This window comes from Phaseolus vulgaris, chromosome 4 (genome assembly GCF_000499845.2).
Source record: "Phaseolus vulgaris cultivar G19833 chromosome 4, P. vulgaris v2.0, whole genome shotgun sequence".
NCBI classification, from domain to species: domain Eukaryota; kingdom Viridiplantae; phylum Streptophyta; class Magnoliopsida; order Fabales; family Fabaceae; genus Phaseolus; species Phaseolus vulgaris.
Genome location: NC_023756.2, coordinates 4,005,487 through 4,028,777, shown reverse-complemented (window position 1 = coordinate 4,028,777; position 23,291 = coordinate 4,005,487). Strand labels below are relative to the sequence as shown.

The following is a 23,291-nucleotide window of genomic DNA, read 5'->3' as shown; positions in this document are numbered from 1 at the left end:
AATACGTGCAGGTATGATTAATTTGATTTTAAATATATATGAGTTTTTATCCTTCGGCTAAAATTATAGAAACTAATTATTTTTTTCTAAAATTATTATTATAGACAATAATAGAAACTAATTATTTTTTTCTAAAATTAATTTTTATTTAATGATTTTTTAATAGTGTCTATTTTTTTTCCTGAAAATTGAGTTATTGTTTAATTTCTATGGATAAAGAAAACAGCTATTTTTTAAAGAAAAATAAAAAAATCACAAATATAAGTTTAAACTTAAAGAGGCAAAGGAAAAAAAAAAAAACACAAAAATTGTTATAATTATCTTAAATGTAATACTAAAAGTAATTTTTAACTATCTCAGTCGATAACTATTGACCTGGTTATATTAATGTCTTATTTCACTAATAATTAACATAAACTAACTAAAAACTGTCAATAAATAGCTGGTTGAAATGAAATTAATTAAAGTCATACTTATAAATAAAGTCTTAGAGTTTAAATACTCTTAATAAAACCGTGGTTAAAAAATAGCTCGTGACAATAACTTGTTACACTATAAGAAAATCATCAAATAAAAATCCATTTTTAGAGACCAAAATAATTAATTGCAATATTAACTAAATTAGAAACCATTTTAGAAACTATAAAAAATTGGTTTCTATATTAGTTTTATTATTGTTAAATAATTTTTAAATTGGTATCTAAGTAGCAATCTAGGTTTTAACTACCAACTATTTAGATTCTAAATTTGGTAGAAAAAACTTTGGTTGTTAATTAGATACCAATTTAGAAACCATTTAACAATAATAGAAACTAATTTAAAAACCAAAAATTTATATAGTTTCTAAAATTGTCTCAATTTAGTCACTATAGTAACTAACTATTTTTTATCTATAAAATTAATTTTTATTTCATGATTTTTTTTTAAAGTTTTAGTAATAATATTTTGCAGTAATAAATCTGAACCAAATACTAAATTCTGAAAGACATAAAATTTGATATTCTTAGCCAATGTCTTAGGAAGAAGAAGGTGATGGAGACATGGACAAGGTTGTTGGAGTTGACACAGAAACTGAGACACACGAAGAAGGTTGAAACGTGCCAACATGTTCACTGGCACTTCTCTGAATTTACTGATATTCCCAACATTGCCCTCGGTTTTACTCTGGAATAAGGCCCCACCAGAATACCATAGAAAGTCTCTCTGCACCAAACACATCACTTTCACAAAGAAAGCTTGTCCCTTTTGGTAATAACATAACAGCTACCCAACCAAGATTTCTTTCCAGTATATATAATCTCTGTAGGCACTTCTTCCACATAAGCTTCTCAGGAGGTTCATTCATCTCTGCTGGTGAGTTTACTTGACACCCCATTTCCTCGTTTATGTTCAAGGTTTTGCCAAATTTTGGATCTTTTTCTACTCTTGTATCATGTTTTGAGCTGAATCATTGTGGGTGTAAATTTGGTGCTATCAGTTGTTAAGGGGTTGAAGTTAGTTCTTGCTGATTGGTGACTTTGATTCTGATTTGTGTATGAGTGTGTAGATCTTTAGCCTTTTCTATTTCTTGTATGGTAAGTTGCTCAATTTTATGTTTGATTCAATGCTGTCATGGAATTTGTCTTGAACCTCTTTGGCTTTGGATCTGCTGTAATCAGTGGTTGAGGTATTAATAGAAATATCAAGCATTTATTTTTCTCTACCAAGTGCAAGATCTGTTGGCAATACTTTCTTAAGATTGGTCTCTGAGTGGTCAACCCATAGTCGTGAGGAAGTTTGTCACCAAATCATCATCCCTTGGATGAATCTGTTAGATCTGGAGATATTTAATCCCTTTTCTGAGTTTTTGTTGTATGATTAGAAGAAAATGAGTTGATTCCTATTTCCTCAATGCCATTGTTGGCCCATTGATTCTTCACTGAAATTTGATGTATGCTGTTATATTTTTCACTAACATATATGAATTAGCTTCTAAAGACAAGCTATGGTGCGTTGTCTCGTTGTTCTCTAAAGTAGATATGATTGCAAATTGTTTTTCACCCTTATTGTGCTGTGTTAGTACTATCAAGCAAATGATTGGTATATAATAGATGTCAAATTCACCAACAAAACTTAGATGCAGTTCTATAATCATTTTTAGTGGTGTTCTCTAATCAGAATTGGAGTTTCACTAGGATAATCTATGTTGACCTTTAATAGAAAGCTTTATTGAGTAAACTCTGAGATAGAACTTTAATTCTAATTGAAAAACAACACCAAAAGCATCTGTTGAACTGTATCTATGTTTTGTCCATTAGCTTTTGCTGTTTGCTTGTATATACTGATGCATTTGTTATGTATATATTGTTTCTTGTGATAAAAAAAACTGATGCATTTGAACCCCTCGTTGGTTAGGTTGCTCAGAGAAGAAAAATGGTGAAGATTTGCTGCATTGGTGCTGGATATGTAGGGGGTCCTACAATGGCAGTCATTGCACTGAAGTGCCCCTCCATTGAAGTTGCTGTTGTGGATATCTCAAAATCCCGCATTGCAGCATGGAACAGTGACCAGCTTCCTATCTATGAGCCAGGCCTTGATGATGTGGTGAAGCAATGTCGTGGCAAGAACCTTTTCTTCAGCACTGATGTTGAGAAACATGTGTTTGAGGCTGACATAGTGTTTGTATCTGTCAACACTCCAACAAAAACTCGAGGTCTTGGAGCCGGCAAGGCTGCAGATTTGACATACTGGGAGAGTGCAGCTCGCATGATTGCTGATGTCTCCAAGAGTGACAAAATTGTGGTAGAGAAATCCACTGTCCCTGTGAAAACTGCAGAGGCTATAGAGAAAATTTTGAGTCACAATAGCAAGGGCACCAAGTTCCAAATCCTATCAAACCCTGAGTTCCTTGCTGAGGGAACTGCAATCAAAGATCTTTTCAACCCGGATCGGGTCCTGATTGGAGGCAGGGAGACCCCAGAAGGTGAAAAGGCCATTGAAACATTGAAAAATGTTTATGCTCATTGGGTTCCTGAGGAAAGAATCCTAACCACAAACTTGTGGTCTGCTGAACTGTCGAAGCTTGCTGCTAATGCCTTCTTGGCGCAGAGAATTTCATCTGTGAATGCTATGTCAGCACTTTGTGAGGCCACTGGGGCAAATGTGACACAAGTGTCCTATGCTGTTGGCACTGACACAAGGATTGGCCCCAAGTTCCTGAATGCTAGTGTTGGTTTTGGTGGATCATGCTTCCAGAAAGATATCTTGAACCTTGTGTACATCTGTGAGTGCAATGGCCTGCCAGAGGTGGCTGAGTACTGGAAGCAAGTGATAAAGATCAATGACTATCAGAAGAGCCGATTCGTGAACCGAGTAGTGTCCTCAATGTTCAACACAGTTGCAACCAAGAAGATTGCCATTCTGGGGTTTGCATTCAAGAAGGACACAGGGGACACAAGGGAGACACCAGCAATTGATGTGTGCAAGGGGCTACTTGGTGACAAGGCACGTCTCAGCATATATGATCCACAGGTGACTGAGGAGCAAATTCAGAGGGATCTGTGGATGAACAAGTTTGATTGGGACCACCCCATTCACTTGCAGCCAACAAGTCCTACAACTGAGAAGAAAGTGAGTGTGGTTTGGGATGCATATGAGGCAACAAAGGATGCAGATGGTGTTTGCATTCTGACTGAGTGGGATGAGTTCAAGAGTCTTGATTATCAGAAGGTGTATGACAACATGAGAAAACCAGCATTTGTTTTTGATGGAAGGAACGTTGTGGATATGCAGAAGCTACGTGAGATTGGTTTCATTGTCTACTCAATTGGGAAACCACTCGATCCATGGCTCAAGGACATGCCTGCTGTCGCATAAAACACATCTCAAGACATTCAGTTTGCTTCAATTTATCAACACCTTTTTTTTGGGAACAATTTTTCTTTGCCATTTTTCACTTCCCCATATATTAGTTTCCATTATGGGAAAAGTAGGAGGCCATATGTTTTGTGTTTCTCTCTACTGCAATTCATTACTGTTTGGTTGTTATGAGTTTACAAGGATTTTTCTTTTATTAGATTACTATTGTTGAAGATGCATATCTAACTCAGATAAATACATTTAATAGTATTTTTTTTTATTAAATTATTATTATTAAGTTCTTCTTTTCTGAATTAGGTATATTAGTATCGGAAAGAGGTTGACAATAAGTTTTTTCAAAATGGATTACTTGTCCCTCTGTTAGAGGTGTTCTAGAAATGTCTGCGATTGAGTAAATAGTTTCACAAACGAATGGATCGTATCGAATTGGAAAATGGTAAAAGTTATATCCTTTGTCGCCACTTTGCGAAAAATCGTTAGGTATCAATATGTTAGATACATGTAATTATAAATATATTTTAAAATATTTATTTTATTAAAATATTATTATTAGAGATTGTATATATAAATGAATGAAAGTTTGAAGTTTATTTATGATCATTTAAAACCATAATTACTATTTAAAACCATAATTACTATTAATTTGGTGAATGTTTTGATAATTTTTCTATATCAGAATGTTTTGGACCTACAACAGCCATAAAATTTGCTTTTGGGCTTTTCAATAGTTGATTATAGATATAAATCAGTTAAAAGGTAATTTTAGGATAATTAATTTCTTCTAATGAAAAATAAGTTTTTATATGAGAAAGTGAGTACATTAAGCTAAAAGAAGAACATGCTATTGAAAAATAATCATAAATTAATTTTTTTTAATTAATCATATTTGAGAACAATTATGTTGTCTAAATGGAGTAGTAATCAGAGTTACAATAATTGAATAATATTTGATGTTACAAAAATTGACAAAATATTAGGTCCTCATCTCAAAGAAATATAAAAGAAAACCTAGCAATTATTTATGTATACATTTGTTTGAGACAACAGAGCAACAGTGTAAAGATATCTGAAATGTAAAACTTTGAAATATTTATCATAAATAATCTCATTAGTTTAATTGAAATATAGAGAAAATGTAATTTTTTTTATTGTCATCCAATCATGTCCTAATGTTTTTGATAAAATTAACAACTTTTTATATAACTGGAAACACAAGCATCGTTTTGATTATATTATTTTATTTTATTGAGTTCATATATTTTATTTCATTGAAATTTAATATGTTCGAATTTTAATTTTATATTCCTTTGTAAGGAAAAAGACGTGACTACTCAATTTCAAATATAAGGTTGGTAAATTAGTAAAGTAATGAAAAAATAAAAAAACAATTTTGAAAAATGCATTAATGTGTTTTCTCTGCTTTCAAATTTTACAAAAAAGAAGAAGAAGAAGCCAGAGTCTGTAACTATGAAGAAAAAGGAAATTAGAAAAACAGCAATAAGGATAGGAGTAAATAAAAAAAATAAAATAGAAAGAGTTAATACAGAAACTTATAACAAAATGAGATTATCAGAATTATAATTATAAACAAAAAATAGATCGCAAAGACAATGAAAAGGTAAATTGTGAGATATTGGAAGTTGTTGGTTGATAGACACAATTTAAGAAAACAATAATTTTAAGAACATTTAATTATGAACTTGTAGAAATTTTAGCAGAGCTAAATCTTATTTAAAGTTTCTAAACACATAAGTTCTAATTAGGACTTGAAAAAAAATTCTTAAACCCTCGACTAAAATCTATAATGATACCAAATAAAAATATTAATAGATATTTGTGGATATTGAGTATGCATGTATGTTTTTATGTTATGTTTTAGTTACCTTTTATACTTGATGAGATGAATATAAGTTTCGTAGTATTCAATTATACTAGCTATAATAATTGTTAGTGAATTTTATTTGAATATTAAAAAAAGTAATTTTAGTGAAAGAAATACTAATTGAATAATGGTTTAGAATTTGATGTCATATATTTATATTTTTTTATTTATACTTATGAAATTGAAATTGTAAAACCTTCACCCTTTACTATTATCTCTCATTAAAAAACAAATTATTTTTTTTCTTTCTAAGTCCTCATCTAACTTTTTTTTAATTCCATTCCTTCAAACCTCATTTGTTACTGTGATCACACGTTGTACTAGCTAGAGAGCTAAAAGTCATTTTCAACCGATCAATTTTTTAATTAAAGTGCCTATTTTTTTTCTAAAGATTTTTTATTTTCTTTGATTTTGTTATAATACCTTAATGTAAATGATTTAGATGAGAAGATGACTTTGACACACTATCTTGATTTCTATGAGGGTTTATATTTTGTTTTGAACATAATTTGAATGTTTGAAAATTGAGTAAAAAATGTTTTGAGTTTAAGTTTAGCGTAATTTGGAGTTTGGGTTAATAGATGTTTGATTTGGAGTACTTTGAACTCAATACTCTTGTTGAGATGTTGATATAGTGGTTAAATTATGCATGTTAATTTATGAAATTTTTAAAACTAAGTTTTGAATATGGTTTAAAGGAGTAAAGTTAGCTTCCTATTAAAATGAGTAAATGATGATATTTGAGTAAATTATGATTATATTGATCATTTGAATTTATTTGAAAGTGATACTTGTCAAACTGGTTTTGGAAACAAATTTGGTCCTGCTGCATGAAGTTGATTTTTTGATATTTCTGCTTAAGTAAAAATAGAGCAGATACTCAATCTTTGCTCTCGGCCTATTTTTGCTCAAACAAATAAATTTTCGCTCAAACAAATAAATTTTCGCTCAAGTGAAACAATTTTCATTGAAACAATTTTTTTCGCTCAAGCTAAAAAAAATTCTTTTCTACAAGCTAATTTTGTGAGGTTAACATACTTAAGATAATATTAGAGTCAGATTTGTTTTGGTGCGACTTAGATAGAGACAAGTATGTCCCGTTATGGTAAATCCAACACTAGTTAGATTTAGGAAAAATGTATTAAGAGAAATGGGGGACAAGTATGTCCTGTTAGGGTAAAAACCCAACACACACTTGAGGGGGAGACTATTAGGAATCCAAGTATGAGTTGAAAGTTCAACACTGACTAGAAATAAGAAAGTTGAGTAACATATGAAAAAGAAAGACCCAGAAACACACAATCTTAAGATTTTGGATTGGAAGTGGTGTCATAATCTCTTATGTGGGTTTACTCTGGCTAAATGATGGTGAATCTCCCTAGTCTCTCCCTAATAGAAAAGCCCCAACAGTTATTGGGCTTCAAATCGGTTGTGAGGTTGAGTTAGGTATAAACACACTATTAAAGTAAGCTAACATAAGAGATTACAATTCTTTAATTGATTGAATGTGAATGTAAAATATAAATGTAAATAAAATATTAATTTGTATATTTAATTAATTTGTGGTTTTGTTCAAGTGGACTATTTTGTATGAAAAGAGTTGTTGAGAATGATAAAAAAAAATTGTATGGATTTGAGGTTACAAATCTAGGATGATTTGTGATCCATTGCATGATTTGTATTAAGCAAAGATCTTTGTTCTAACAAAGATTTCTAACTTCATTGATAGTCTAAACATCAATGTGATTGAAAAACTGAAGGAGAATTTATTGTATCATCAGACCACCAATTGTGAAATATACTCTAAACTTATCCTGATCCGTATAGCTGAATATCTAATAGGAGCCTTTGGAAGACATATATTGATATTTCTTAATAAATATCCTTTTATATATAGATTAATGTGTGATGTATATGGTACGTAAGTTTATGTTTTATGAAATTGGATTGGTTGTAAATTACTAATTAAATTCTACAACTGTATTCGGAGAAGACTAAGGAAGACTAAGGAATAGTCCAAGTTTTCTTTTTTAAAAAACATGAAAATGTATATACATATATAATTATGTTTATTTTATTTTAAAAAAAAACTAAATGTTTTTTCACATGTCCTCTAGTAGACTTATAGTAAAGATGATAATTTTATGTGGGTGCTACATAAATTATTTTTAAGAAGATAACTTTTTTAAAACTTATACTTTATTGTGCAATTTATTTAAATTTATTTTATTATGTAATTTTATTTAAATTATACTTTAAATTTAATTTTATTTAAATATAAAATGTAAAAAATACGTATAGGGGTCCATAAATAGTCGAGTATATTTTTTCGCGATATCCTTTAAACAAATTTCATTTTAAAGGACCACACCGATTAGTCATCACTACCTATAGCACTTTTATAATCAAGGTTATAATTTGTGAAAGACTTAACACTCTCATTACATAAAGATACAATGTGAAAGCAACCTTCTTTAATTGGTCTTCAATGATATATGCCATAATTAATTTTGTGACATATAATCAAACTAATTTTTTTATTAAATTAAAAGATTAAATATTATCTATGCATGTAATTTTAAGCTCAAAGTAATTTTAATAGTATAATATTGTAAATAAAAATGAAGCTGAAATAATCATAGATAAGGGAGAGAATTTGGAGATGAAGTTAATAGATATTTATTATAAGAGAAAGGTAGGTAAAGCTTTACAACAAGTAGTATCCATACATAACACAGATATATTAAAGAACTGCAAGCTTATTTTGATCAAGAGCGCACCTGAAGTGCCTCTGTTTGCAAAATATATTTGTTTATTTATTCTCTGGTACGAGGAATTATGCTAATCAGGGATCATCATCATAAGCACGTGCCACCAAGTGCGTCTGCACTTTCTACGGCAATTGGGCTGGTTCAATGTTCCATATCTCTCGGGCATATTCATGAATCGTACGGTCACTGCTAAACTTGTATGACCCTGCTGTGTTCAATATTGACATTCTTGTCCATTTCTGTATCCACATCATTTACAAATGTTAATGTTAAAAATAACATGAGACCAACAAGCATGATGCATGAAGGAACAGAACAACCATGGACAAAAGAACTATAACAACTGAATACAATTGATAAATACATTGCATCACATAATAGAACATGTAAATAAGTGAAAATACCAACACCTTCTAACATACTGTGCTATCTATTGGTTAAAATTTGTCTGAACTACATAATCACGAGTAAACTAATTACATATGAAGTTGAATAAAAAAAATCGATTGATTCAAAAGAATGTGTTGCTAGCAAGGAATAGGTGCAGGCATCCAATAGGCTAGCAGGGGAAACGAATATTTAATAGCAAATAGGAAGAAAGTCTACAAACTCACTTTTTGGTCTCTGTATGCTTCATCAACCTTCTCTTGGCATTCTATGTAGCTGGGGAAGTCCTTGCCCACAAGGAAATAATCTGCACGACCAAAACCTTCATTTCCCTCTAAGGATCCAATCAATTCGTCATAGTTGTAAGATCCAAAAACACCACTTCTGACAAATTCTTTGACTTCTTCAAATCGTGGATCGGGGACAAACTGAATTAAAAAAACATAGCGGGTTAACATATAATCATCTTAAGTTTTTAAGAAACCCAAGACCGACATTTCCTCAAACAACGATCTTTGTTCAAAATTCTTGTAACCTTATTATGAATTTCTTTCAACCATTAGCATTTGAAACACAGTAGAATACTTGTTCATGTGGGTATGCTCCAAACAGCATGGTATTAACAATGCTCCATAGTAATTAAAATGCACAAGGGTCTTAAGACAGACCTTTCCCTCTGCTCTTTCTTTCCTCAGCCCAGCAATTTCAGGAGCCTCGGCACCAAAGAGGAAGAAGTTATCTGCACCAACCTCTTCCCTAATTTCAACATTGGCCCCATCTAAAGTTCCAATCAATATGCAGCCATTCATTGCAAATTTCATGTTGCTGGTTCCACTTGCTTCCATTCCAGCAGTACTACACGAGAGAAACAGGGAACACAGATTAGTATATGTCTGTTTGACCTGTATCCTATTTCACAATGCACATTGAGTGCCAAGCTCGCTCTCACATGTCATTGGTGCTCGGTATGACTGGCTGGATTTCCAAACATAGTATTAATTTGCAAAGTTGCATTGCATACAACAATGCATAGGTTATGAAGAGGAGTTGGAGAGGTGAGATTCATGCTGTTGATCATCATGTTAAATTTTCCATGCACGAAATAGGTAGCAAAAGTTTTTGAATGAGAAACATCTTGATTTACATATGAATATGAAACAATTTGATGTAATTGACTCAACTTTCTATTTAAGGCTATTCATGTCAAAATTTGAATAGTTGCAATTAGTACAGTTGACAGTATCATGTTAATTAGTACATCTAGATCACCATTTACGTGAAATATAACTACCTGATATGTTGTGACAATTCACTTGCCGGAATAAGCATCTCAGCAACACTGACATTGTAATCAGGGACAAAAATAACCTGATTAAATATAAACACAAATTAACAATAACTTCATCCATTTGAAAAAATATGATACTGAAAACATGTAGGATCTTAACAAAGTATGAAGCTTTAAAGAAATTAGGTAAACCATTCCTTCCAAAACGACTCCCCTCTGGAGAAAATTTTCTATAAATTAAATGGCACAAACAGAGCAATTTCTTCTTTATATTTAGTATATTAGAAAACTTAATTATATGATTAAAAATCTTATTTTTAGATAGCCTAAAATTCAAAACAAGTGAATGGAATATGGATCTCTGCACACAGCAGCAGGGGGGATGACTACGGATCCTATCCAATTAAAAATAATTGGAGAGTCTCCCGTTTCACAATTTAGTCAATTAAAGAGCCAAATAGTCACAATTTAATCATTTAATCCATTAAATGGTAAAATAATTGATTATCCACTTAATATAATTGATTAAATTGTGAAAATAGAGACTCTAATTAAATATAATGGGGAAGCGATGGAGACTCTAATTCCATCTAATTAATTATAATGGGAAACATTCCAAAATTGTTTTATTATTTTTACAGGACCAAAATTATCCACTGAGAGAAATGTATCCAAGTGTGGAAATTTAATGATTTAATAGTCAAGAGAAGTCCTTACATATGTGTGTATTTTGGAAAATCCCATGAGTATACAGAGTTTGATGATATATTATGTTATCATCCTCTGTGGGGCCGTTGGTTTTTTCTTTTATATTTGCATAGTAGAATGTTTTACCATAAGGACTTGCATAATTGCATTTGTAATGTGGTGTGTTCATGCTAAATTATACTAAAAAATCTTTTTATAAAAAATGCACATTGATTTTAAATTAACATAAGCAACTTGCTTATTGCTAATAAAAATCAAATGTAGAACCTAAAAAAGATCCTGAGGCCCAGGTACTGTTAAAGGAATAATGCTTTACATCTTTATTTTCAAGAATATGCCTAAGAACTGTATGACAAAACATAAACCAACAAGTGAAAAAGAAACAGTTGGACTCGTGTACCTTGAGTAGATCTCCTATTTCAGGATCATGATTAACGGTTTCCCCAACATCTGTAATAAATTTCACAATTCTCTTGGCTTGCACATACGTAGCAAATGCTTTCCCCCCAAATATACAAACTCTAGGAACAAAATTTGCTTTCCTTTCCACAGGACTCATTTCTTTCATCTTCTTGTACCGGTAAACAATTCCAAGTATGTTCATTAATTGTCGCTTATATTCATGGATTCTCTTCACCTAAACCAAAGTAATAGAGCCAGCATTGAACAGTTTAGCAACATAGGGAAAAAACTGATGGAATGGGTAGAAATTGAATCCATTGTAACTAAATTGTTTGTCAGCAGAACAAAAATTGATGTTTAAAAGTAACATATTATCGGGGAGGGAAATAGGAATAGGACATGCAGCCTATCAATGACCTACAGCCTGGCCTAATTTCAGCCTGTGCTAACCTAGACCATACATCAAACAAGGCACACTTGGGCATTTTGAACAGGTCGTCTTCATATACATTACTTATGGTGCTTTGTACATTGTATAGGCAAAACAGAATCACTACTTTCTTAATAATCTGCCTTGATTGATAACTAAATCACAGTAATCACAATATGACCAATAACCACTGAGAGACCGTTACAACATTTTAAACTTTCCATTCTATCGTTGAAACTTAGAGCCCAATCAAAATTGGTGTAAAAGAAAAAGAAGAAAATAACCAATATAAAGGCATCATCTTACCTGGATGTCAAACATTGCATCAGGACTGACAAAATACCCTGTTTTTTCTCTGATAAATGCCGCAACTTTAACTTTGTTACTCCTCTTTGCTTCCCTCCACTGCAGTTGTAGATCCTCATTCTCTACAAACTGTAATAATTTATACCAGTATGATCAGGTTTAATGACAGGAATTTGGAAAATAGGCTGAGACTAATATGATCAAGTGATGCTTTTGACATACAATGGAAACACAACGTAGTCTACAGCACGCTCAATGCTAATTACCCAATTTCAGAAAATACCCATAAAATTGAAATCACGATACCATATTAATTCCTTTGAGATCAAGCAGCACGAGGATACCAAATTTACAATTTAGTTGAACGGAATTAAGCTCATCCCGGAATCCATAAGAATTCATATTTAAAAGCTCAACAAACCAGATATTCCATCCTGAATAGTGCGTCACAAGACATAGTTTATTCCATTGGAAAAAAATTTGAAGGAGCCCAGTAAATGCAAGATAGTTAGATTTTATAGCTTAGAAGTAATTACAATTCTTATTTATAGCTTAGAAGTAATTACAATTCTTATTTATAGCTGGTTCTTTGGGGATAACTTGTATCATTGATTATAAAATTCCAAAATTGAAGGCCATTTGTTTCCAAGAAGCATTAGGCTATGTGGTAGTATAACTGGTGCCACCAAACTTGACATTCATAAAAAGGAAATAAAAACTATAAAAGAGGAAAATGCAAAGCCATGAAGGAAAAATTCAAGACTAGGATAAGATTAATAAAGCAAATAAGGGTAACAACCTTCCTTAGCTCGGCTAATTTCTCTGTATTTAGGACCCAATCCTCTGTGCCTATCCACTCCGTTATTATTTTACTCAGAAGCGGATTGCAGAACTTGATCCATCTCCTTGGTGTCACACCATTTGTTTTGTTTTGGAATTTCTCAGGCCACAACTACAAAAAAAATATGGCATCAATTATATAAACAAATTTCCTAGATCTTGTCATAATCTAAAGAAAACATAAAATGATGAAGAGCTATTAAAGGTCCAAATATTAAATACATATCATTAGAAGTGTGAGAAGTTTCTTTCATCTTTTAAAAGCAGTATGCATGGAGCAATCACTTTGAAACAAAACAAATGAAGAAATATCCATATTTTATTTATAGTGCTATTATGCCCATTGGGCAAGAATGAGTTGTTTCCTCCCATTGGTCAGATAGTAAGAGTTGACTGCTAAGAGCTATTTGGTAATTTCTATTAGGAAAAAGCTAGCAATTTAGAAACATAACTCAGCTATGCACTACGTCATACTGACAGACCAACGAAAAATTTACCTTATAAAACGCATTGAAAACTTCATCTTTTACAATTTCACTGTGTATCTCTGCAACCCCATTCACTGCATGACCACCCACAACACACAGATTTGCCATACGAACCAATTTTGGTGGTTCTGGTACTGGCACAGGCAACTCTTCTTTCTCATCCTCAATGGAACTTTCATCCGTTCCCTTCTTTTCAGCAAGGGCTCCTTCCACTTCGTCGTTATCATCATCTTTTTTTTTTTCTTCTTCTTCTTCTTCTTCTACTTGTTCAGAACTTTGCGGCTCCTCACTAGGAATATCAGTCGTCTCTTTCGACTTAACCAGTACATCTGCAAATTCTTCAGGCAATTCAACATTTTCTAGTATTCTCATTTCCTTCAATTTATTCTCCAACAAGTCTGAATCTGCAGTGCCATATTCTGCAATTATGGTCCCAATCAACTGCAAAGCAGGAATACCATCAACAACTAATGCATGTACCCTGAAAGAAAGATGTTTATGAATGTATTTCAGTATTACCTCCTCATCAATCATTTCTATTATCTCAATATGGCGTGGAAGCAGTTTCTGCATAAGATCCAAGCTCCATTTCTCTAGTGCCTCGGGAAGAACAGTATGGTTTGTATATGCTACAGTCCTGAATCACAGTAGCAGATAGTAGATATTCAGTCAACCAACTCGGATTATGCATTAATAGATAATAAGAGTTCACCAGACACCTCTCTGTGTAAAATACCTTTGTGTAATATTCCAAGCATCTTTCCAACTTAAACCCTTTACATCTATTAAAATTCTCATCAGCTCTGGGATGCACAAGGTTGGGTGCGTATCATTCATCTGCACTGCAACCTTTTCAGGGAACTCTTCCCAATTCAAATTTGCTCCTGATCTTCTCTCAAAACAAGCAATTATGTCTTGAAGAGAAGCAGAACATAAAGTATATTGTTGCTTGAGACGAAGGGTCTTGCCCTCTATTGATTCATCCCCAGGGTAGAGTATATAACATATCTGCATTTGAAAACAAAAATACCATATATAATGAATGTCCTTTTATTAACTTGCATTCAGACTGTATCAAAATTGAAATTAACTGGAAAGCCTAAATATCATCAAAAGTAACTCGTATTTTCTACACATTTACACAGGACTTAGTCCAAACTCATATAGGTCATTAAATGTACACAAAAAGAGAGAAACCGTAAGATTTTAAAACTGAATATTAGAATGGTTACAAAAAGGGATTCTAAGCTTCTGCACAAGTAGTATATATAGAGCAGAAGGTGACATCTGACACTTGGGACAACTGGCAGCTAACAGAATAAACCTAAACAAAATTAAAGAGAATTGATATTCTCTTATATCGGTGATTATAAAAAGACACTCCAAAGACAAAATATGAAAAATACACATTACACTCAAATGTATGGAGAGGAATGATTTTTATGATACTTATTTTCTGCAATATTTATTCTAACACTTATTCAATTGGTCCCTTTTTTAGAATGTGAGTTAAAACTCAACTAAACAAAATTGAGTTATGAGGTGAGAACTACTCCTTCAGTCTCTAGCCGATGTGAGACTTCGGTTTAAAACTGGATCGTGAGATGAGGGTTGTCCCTCTCTTAAATTCATATTGCAAAACTCTATCTCTAGTCAATGTGGACCTTATTTTTCCAAATACATTTCAATAGATACGTATATCTCTTGCTGATTATAAAGAACTTTACACTAGCTATATCATCTAAACCTTTTCAGCGTTTGCTAGAGCCTCAGACGCTTCATTGTGTCTTCCAGCATTAAAAGCATATAAATCAAATTCTTCCGATGCAGCTTTTGTAGACCAAAGTCTCAAGTTGATTGTAGTCTTAGTTTTATATCCTGGTATTGGAACATCATGTGCAACAGCTTTTATTTCTTCTCCTCCAATCCAGTGTTTTTTACCATCTGACCCTGATACAACCTTGCCATAGAACTTTACAGGATATGAAACGTCATTTCTAACAATCTCCCAGGGACTGCCCATCTGTTAGACGAGGTCAGAAAGAAAGAAAGAAACATTAACAGAACAGAAAAAACATAGTGAAAACATTATAATTTTAATTTTTAAGTACATGCCATTTATCACTTATCAATAAATAATGAAACATACCTCAAGCCAATCTTCAGCGACTTCCTCCTGCCCCTCTTTGGTTATTCGTTGTTTAAATAAACCATACTTATATCTCAATCCATAACCCCAAGCTGGATAGTTCAAGGTTGCCAAAGAGTCCAAGAAACATGAAGCAAGTCGCCCCAGACCACCATTTCCAAGTGCAGCATCTGGCTCCTATCAATAGCCAAACAAAATGAATTACTCAACTATAGTAAGTTGCAACCAAATATTAATTTTGCTTCAATTACTCCTGTTGCTGTAGCTGTTCAGCAAAATAAAAAGGTTTGCGAGTTTGCAATGTCTTTAGGGAAAATGTAGATAAAGCAACTTAATAAGAGTATGATATGATCCATATCAATTGATTTTCTCCATCGCAAATATGCTATTGGAACAACATTTGTTTTGAAAAGTGCATCAGTTTGTTTACCTAAAGAGGTTATTTCATGTGGACTTACGAGGTTCTGGTTATACAAAAAGTAACTTTAAGAGAGCACTGAAACACTCAACATTTTAGAATAAAAATAAGAAAGAAGAAGTACATAGGGAATGTCACACCTGGAATGCCACATTTTCTAATTTATACCCAAGCTTGCTCAAAGCCTCGGCATAAGCACCAGTTAACTCTAGATTGCCTATTGCATTTAGTAATGCTCTACCCTGCACGATAAAATAACAAATAGAAACAAACATTAGACGCCAGAAATGTTCCAAGTTATTCAAATAATTATTGTAGCACCAACCTGCAAAAATTCCATCGAAAGGTAATATGCCTGCTTAACATTCAGCTTCTCGTAGTAATCATAGGTGGCATTCCAGTTAATAATGAGAGCATCGTGAACACTCTGTGCAGTTGCAAAAAAAGCCTGTGGTAGATCAAAATTATGTGTTGAAAACAATGGAGTGAACTCTGCATGGTATTTAATACTCGAGGCAATAGATGAAGCATCTGGCGTCGAGGAGCTGAGAGAGCTAGCGGCTTCAAAAAGAAACAATAAATAAACAAACACATAAGATTAATCAGGTCCTAATGAAGTTGTTGGACAAAAGATAGCTGCTGGTAACTTATTAAAAAGTCAAGAGCTGGGAATAATTTGTCAGAAGTCCCATCCTTATGCTACCCCAAAAGCGAATATAACAAAATATTATTGAGCTTTGGATAATGATTAGTAACTACATGTTTGGATGTAGAGAAAGAAAATAATTAGTTTTTTTTTTTTAAATTGAAATTTTCTACATTTTGGTTAAAAGAAAATTCAAGAAACATAATTAGCCATGCAAGCTTTGCCTTGATTTCAAATTTGAAAATTTTCTTTCCTCTTTTGGTTTCTTCCATTTCATCAAAACAATAATAGTGAGGGAACCCGGGTATGCATCTCCAGAACACACAATGTATTTCCATGTCAACATAAAAAAAAGGATCCCAATCCATAAACTCCTGAATAACTTCTAAAAAAAGCAGTAATAATAGCCAGCTTAATAAGATTATTTTCAACCATTGTACCTACAAATAAGGGAGTGAGGGCGTAAAAAACATATCATAAGAAATAAATAAATCCCAAAAACTTCTTTTTCAGTTGTTAAATCAAAACGAATTTAATGCATCCATTATAGAAAATTGAGATATCATACACACTAACAAGATACCACAAAGAAGGAGCATGCATATTATATCACACACAAATCAAATGAGAGGGAAGTTTCTATTTGAGGATGCAAAGAACAATCTTGACCATTTTAATAAATGATCAAAATTAAAACGTAAAAGTAACGAAACTTTTTAAAGTGATCATGTGAACTTTTAATAGCCTTTACTCCTGACTATATCTGTAAGATTGTGCGGTCACAATTTACTCTTCTCATTCTTGAAAATCAAAACAGTTCTCTCACTTTATACACACACTCCAACTTATTTTCTAGAAAGTGTATTTTATTTTTGGGAATATTTTAAGAAATCCAAGTTGTAAATATTTTTAACACTTCAACTTTATTTTAAAAAATAAGTGGCAGTATCTTAGCATCCTCAGTACTATTTCCTTCCACCTTTTCCATAGCATTTTCACAAGAGTTATATATTACCAACATATATATTATAAATGAATTTAATTATTAATCATATATGTTAAGATTAAGACTTTCTTAATTATATAAATACTAACATAAATGGATGATTAACAAGATTATTTTAATTAATTTCAATCTTAACCATCCACTTGAATAAGATTCAAGTTTATAATTATTATTTCTCACGATGACAAGAATTCTCACATGACATATACATACATATATTACCAGAAAAAAAATTATAAGCAAAAAAAAGGTGAAAAAATGAAAAGCGAGAAAACATTTTATTCACGAACAGACAAGATTGTTTTAATTAATTTTAATCTTAACTATCTATTTGAATTATACTATTGAGATTCGCTCGGTTTACCATCTCAATAATCGAATACGATAATTCAGATTCGTAGTTCACATTACAATAATAAACTTTTAATATATATATATAGAGAGAGAGAGGACATGCTGCTCAAAGGCCTTTCGTTTCAGAGGATGATCATTGGTCACAAATTACTTTTCCTATCATCAGTTAACAATTCAATACTAAACTGCAACTCTCACTCTACCGCAACCAAATCCACACGCTTATTTAAACTTTCAAGAACTTCACAGAGCTAAAATTAGCTTCAAACTGTTAAACGCTGTTAATTCAAAGCGAGAAGAGCCGAAAGCAAACCAAAAAATGCAGACTGACAGACAGTATATAAATATATATATATATAGAGAGAGAGAGAGAGAGCGATAGAGAGAGAGAGAAGCAAAAACTTCAGACCTTGTTGCTGAGCCACGGGATCGTGTAGTGTCTTCCTGGCCTCGCTACCGGAGACGCACTTCACAGCGGAGAAAGAGTTCCGCCTCCGGAGGAAGCTCAAGTTGGAGCTTCTTCCGATAAACCTGAGCCTCGATTTTGCGGAGGATCTCGCGGAGACGGTTAAGAGCACGGCGAGGGAGTTACGGCGGGGAAGCGCCTGAGCACCGGCGGAAGTAGCGGAGAGCCGCATTGTGGTGGAAGCCATTGCGAATCGCAAATCGCAATCTCTCTTCTCCCGAGATCAATAATCGCAGAGAGAGAGAGAGAGAGAGAGAAAGAGAAGTTTGTTTGTTTGTTTGGTTTCTCGGTCACGAGCTTTGGTAGTGTGAGTTTGTAAGTGAGGGTGTTGTGTGACTATAATGAAGATGGAGGTGTTACTGTGTGTACGGCGTGTCGAGATACGATATGACCGATAAGTAATCGAATCACGAGCTTCTCACTCCTTCAGACTCTTATGTGATTCTCTGTCGTTAAGCTCACCGAATATCCTCTGCAACTGCTCTGTTGGCGCTCTACCAGATTGCCACGTACTTGCTTTCCCTTCCACCTTAACCTTCCCTCCTTGTCCTCACCAAAATTTCCGATTCCAATTTTTTAAATATAAAATATTAAAAATAATTAACCTTATCTAATATTCCATGTATAAAATAAGGGTAAGTGGGTAATTAGTCTCACTTTATTAATACTATACCTAGAGTGATTGTTCTGGAATTGACGTATGACGGATGGTCGTTACTTAAACTGGCTCAATTTGATAATAATAGTTTTTGTAGCTTACGTTAGAGGTTGGGAACATGTAGAGTGATGAGTCTGGACCCGACGCATAATATGAGAATTGGAATCTTATTTTTAATAGCATGAAACATACAACATCCTTTATTCATTAGATTTAATCACCCATAATGACTCGATGGAGACAAAATCAGGTTACGTTACATAAGATGTGTTAATATAGATGTGTTAATATATGCAAGAAAAAGCATAAGGAAGATCTATATTTTACATAATGGTATAGGATACAATTATCATAGTCCACTGATTAATGTTCTGAAACTAGATTATTCTTACGTTAGTCTAGAACCGTATCAATTTAATTTTTAACGGGAAATTTTATTTAATGTTTAAATGTAAAAGTACAAAAAAAATTATATAATTTGATTATTATTGTCAACTTAGTTTTTAGTGAGAGAGCGAAATGAAGGAGGAACTGAAATTTATAATAGGTTTACACTTATTAGTCACGTGTTTATTTAAAATACTCGTTTTAATATATGCTTTTATCAGTTAAAAACTATAAAAGTTTAAATTATTAAAATTTTAACTATTTTTCACCATTGTATAAAATATATTCTTTAAAAAATATGTTAAAGAATACGATGTTGAGCATTCAATTTAGTAGATGCTGTGGATTGTCAAATTATTAGTTTGTAAAAAATTATTAAATTGTGTTTATAGTCATTAATTAGTGTGACTTATTTTGATTTACTCTGTGAACATATTCTTAATTTAGTTCTATGATTTCTTAACTTGAAATCATTGTAAAAATAGTGTACTCTAATTTAATTTGGCTTATAGAAATATAAATTAAGAATATGTTACACTATATATAAGCATAGTAGTATAATATATAAGAAAATTGATGATAATAAGAATTAAGTGTTTTTTTTTTGGTATAAAACTCATGAAGACTTGGTATGGTTTTTACAATAGTTTGGTACGGTTTTTATAAGGAAAAGTAATTTATTTAAAAAGTGAGTCTATTAATTATTAATAGAAATATTCAAACAAAATTATTCATAATTTTAGGTAAAAATGACGAAACATGGTATTTGATATGGTTTAGAAAAATATACATTCGAAAGGATATATAATATTAGTTAAGTTTAAGAGGATAACAGAATAATTAAGTGGGGTTTATAAAATACACTTTTTCATTGTGAATAAACACATAGATTTTTTTTTTTTGATGTTTTAGCTATAAGCCCTAATACACTTTTTTATGATGTTTTCCGGCTGAAGATCTCACATCGATAAAATTAAGACATTTTATAGTATATAAGTGGGTGCAAATCTCATCATATAAGTCGGTTTTATGAGATTGAATTAAAAATTCACTTATCAAAGTCATTTCGAGTTTATTCTAGCAAATGTTTGTTAGACTTATCAGGTCACCTGTTATGACGTTATAAGACATTTCATAAAATATAATAGTGGATACAAACGTCACCTTATAAGTTGTATTTTATGAGATTGAGTTAGACATAAAAGTACACTTTTTAATATTTACCTTTATAATCTTGATTTTAAAACAATTTATTTAAAAAATAATAATTGATGGTTAAAATTGTTGTAGTTATATATTTTTATTTTGAATTAAAGAGAAATAATGTCACATTAATAAAGTTTAACTTTTTAATACTAATAGTACAACAAAATATTTATATACCTATCTAGAAGAATGTTCACAGGATCCAAAAACGCTCCACCATGCAAGAGCAAAAAAAGGCATTTTAATCTGAAAACATTCTATAATACGTGTACATTTATCTTAAAAAATGCATTTTAATATTTTTAGTATTCAAACAAGAGTAGTTCTTTGTTTATTGTGGACTTTTGAAATTATAATAAAAGCTTTTAGCTCTACAATTTTATTTTTAAACACTAAAATTTAGCTATTTAAAAAATACATGGATGCAAAGCTATAATTTTAATTTAATTTTTTAGTTTTCAACCTTCATCTATTTTTTCAATTTTTAACCACCACTACAAGAAAATCATGAAATATAAACCAATTTTAGAGACAAAAATTAATTAGTTGTTATAATGACTAAATTAGAGACCATTTTAGAGACTAAAAAAATTATTGGTTTCTAAATTAGTTTCTATTATGGTTAAATAGTTTATAAATTGGTATCTAATTAGCTACCAATGTTTTAATTACTAGATTCTAAATTTGGTAGCAAAAATTTTGGTAGCTAATTAGATACCAATTTAGAAATTATTTAACAATAATATAAACTAATTTAGAAACCAACATTTTTTTTAGTCTCTAAAATAGTCTCTAATTTAGTCACTATAGAAACTAATTCTTTTTTGTCTCTAAAATTGGTTTCTATTTAATGATTTTCTTGTAGTGTAGTTTATAGCATTTTTGTCCAATCACTTAATATGATTTAAAAGTATGTTTGATAGTTATTTTTATTTTGAGTTATTGATGGATGTAGTTACACCATTGAAGTCATTTCATGACACTTTAGGGTTTCAAAGACACTATGATAATGCATAGATATTTTCCTTCTTACAAGAAAAGGTAAACATTACTATTATTATTTTCTGAAATTTTTGGATCGTTCATTTGTAAATAATGTCACCACCCATCACGTGCATGGGGCCTATCATAAAGTTTATGGAACTTCAATTTGGCACGTCCATTTGTAAGGATATAAGATATATATAATGTTAAGGAAATTAATTTTATAATATTTTTAAAAAAATATACATTTTAATTTAAAGTTCTATCTTGGCTTTAAGTTAATGATGTTAAAATGGTAGAGGAGTTATGTTTGTAGGGTTAATTGTTTCTTTTACATTGTTTGAAATTAAATTGTTTCCAAAAAAAATGTACTTCTATCCTTTTTGTATTTTGATTTTAAAAATACATTATTTTGATCTTTTATGTTAATTTTTATTTAATTATTTTTACTCTATAACTAAATAGATAGGAATATGTGATGAAATTGTTTTTTTATTAATAAATAGCTATTAAACTAAAAGATATCCACTTTGAAGTTTAATAACTTCTTTATGATTGTGTTGTTAGAAAACATCCTTGACAATTTACGTGAGAATGATATAATTAAAATAATAAAATTTATATATCACTATATATAGAGATATATCATTTCCTAATTTCATTTCAAATATTTTAATTGGATAATTTTACTTTTTAATAAATAAAAAAATTATTTATTTAATAAAATAAATAATTAAATAAATTATATTTATTTCAAAATAACTCCTTTTAAAAATAATGACTATATATATATTTATAATATTATTTTAAAAAATTCTAATGATTAGCATAAATGGTACCAACCTGGTTCACTTAAGCTTGACCATTAGAGATATTTACATTCTTGAAAGGATTTGAAATTGATTTTGAGTAATGCGGAGATCACCACCATTATTGTGCTTAATTTAATCTTTACCAGCAGAATTATCCTTTTGAGTGATAACATTGTTAGCTTGAGAAAACTTACCATATTGAGATCTATAACCAGGGAATACTCATGTTTCTTGTAACAAATATCAACTGTGTGCCCAATCTTATTACAATATGTACAAACCTTTCTGTTATTGTTACCAAATTTTGATCTTTTACCATCTTGGTTAGGAAAACTATTTTTCTTAAAACAAACATTTTTTTTTATAAAAGCTTTCATGTTAGGCATCACTATGCAACTTCACATCTCAATTATGCTGACACCTCAAGTAACAACAAAGAAAATACAAAAGTATGGGGGGGACTAGACCAAAACCCATATGCTAACAAAAACAATACATAGGTAGACTATACCTATTCATAAAGAATTCTAAAGAACATACTAGATGGAAGTCTATTATACCAATAAAATGGTTCTCTATGAATAAATCATAAATTAGCCAACTTATCAGCACATGCATTTCCTTCACGAAAAATATAAGTAACCCTAAACTTGATTCTCCCTTAGTAATTAAGACAAGTATTTCATCGATTATGAAGCATTCACGGAACATTAGTCATAACAGTAAACGCAACACAAACCAAGACAGAATCACATTCAAGCCAGACATTAGTAAGCCCCATCTCTTGAGCTTCCTCCATAGCATATATAACTCCATAAAACTCAACAATCATAACAGTCTGAACT

At 31.3% G+C, this 23,291-nt stretch overlaps 2 protein-coding genes across 3 annotated transcripts; one reads left to right on the top strand and one right to left on the bottom strand.

Moving 5' to 3' along the window:
- The first annotated feature begins 1,017 nt into the window (after positions 1-1,017).
- Positions 1,018-4,054, top strand: LOC137836953 (UDP-glucose 6-dehydrogenase 1-like). 2 transcript variants are annotated; one of them, XM_068645761.1, is made up of 2 exons: positions 1,018-1,353; positions 2,395-4,054. In XM_068645761.1, the coding sequence occupies exon 2, from the start codon at positions 2,413-2,415 to the stop codon at positions 3,853-3,855; it is 1,443 nt and encodes a 480-aa protein (XP_068501862.1). In that variant the 5' UTR covers positions 1,018-1,353; positions 2,395-2,412; the 3' UTR covers positions 3,856-4,054. The 2 variants fall into 2 exon arrangements, with proteins under 2 accessions (XP_068501862.1, XP_068501863.1); XM_068645762.1 differs by having other exon boundaries at positions 1,350-1,574.
- A 4,349-nt stretch (positions 4,055-8,403) lies between these two features.
- On the bottom strand, positions 8,404-18,810 carry LOC137836951 (alpha-1,4 glucan phosphorylase L isozyme, chloroplastic/amyloplastic). Its single transcript, XM_068645759.1, has 15 exons — positions 18,343-18,810; positions 16,253-16,488; positions 16,068-16,169; positions 15,510-15,686; positions 15,108-15,383; positions 14,097-14,368; positions 13,880-13,997; positions 13,370-13,801; positions 12,832-12,984; positions 12,033-12,161; positions 11,295-11,531; positions 10,190-10,266; positions 9,567-9,753; positions 9,126-9,326; positions 8,404-8,750 (listed from the first exon to the last, which is right to left on the bottom strand). Exons 1-15 carry the CDS (start codon positions 18,584-18,586, stop codon positions 8,634-8,636), a joined length of 2,958 nt encoding a protein of 985 aa, XP_068501860.1. The 5' UTR covers positions 18,587-18,810; the 3' UTR covers positions 8,404-8,633.
- Between the last annotated feature and the right edge of the window lie 4,481 nt (positions 18,811-23,291).

Coding starts and splice junctions, on each gene's coding strand:
- LOC137836951 (XM_068645759.1), bottom strand. CDS start 18,586: ATGGCTTCCACCACAATGCGGCTCTCCGCTACTTCCGCCGGTGCTCAG. Junction 11,532..12,032: donor ATGCAATGTTTGACATCCAG/GTAAGATGATGC, acceptor ACTTTGGTTTAG/GTGAAGAGAATCCATGAATA. Junction 9,327..9,566: donor AAGAAAGAGCAGAGGGAAAG/GTCTGTCTTAAG, acceptor TTTTTAATTCAG/TTTGTCCCCGATCCACGATT.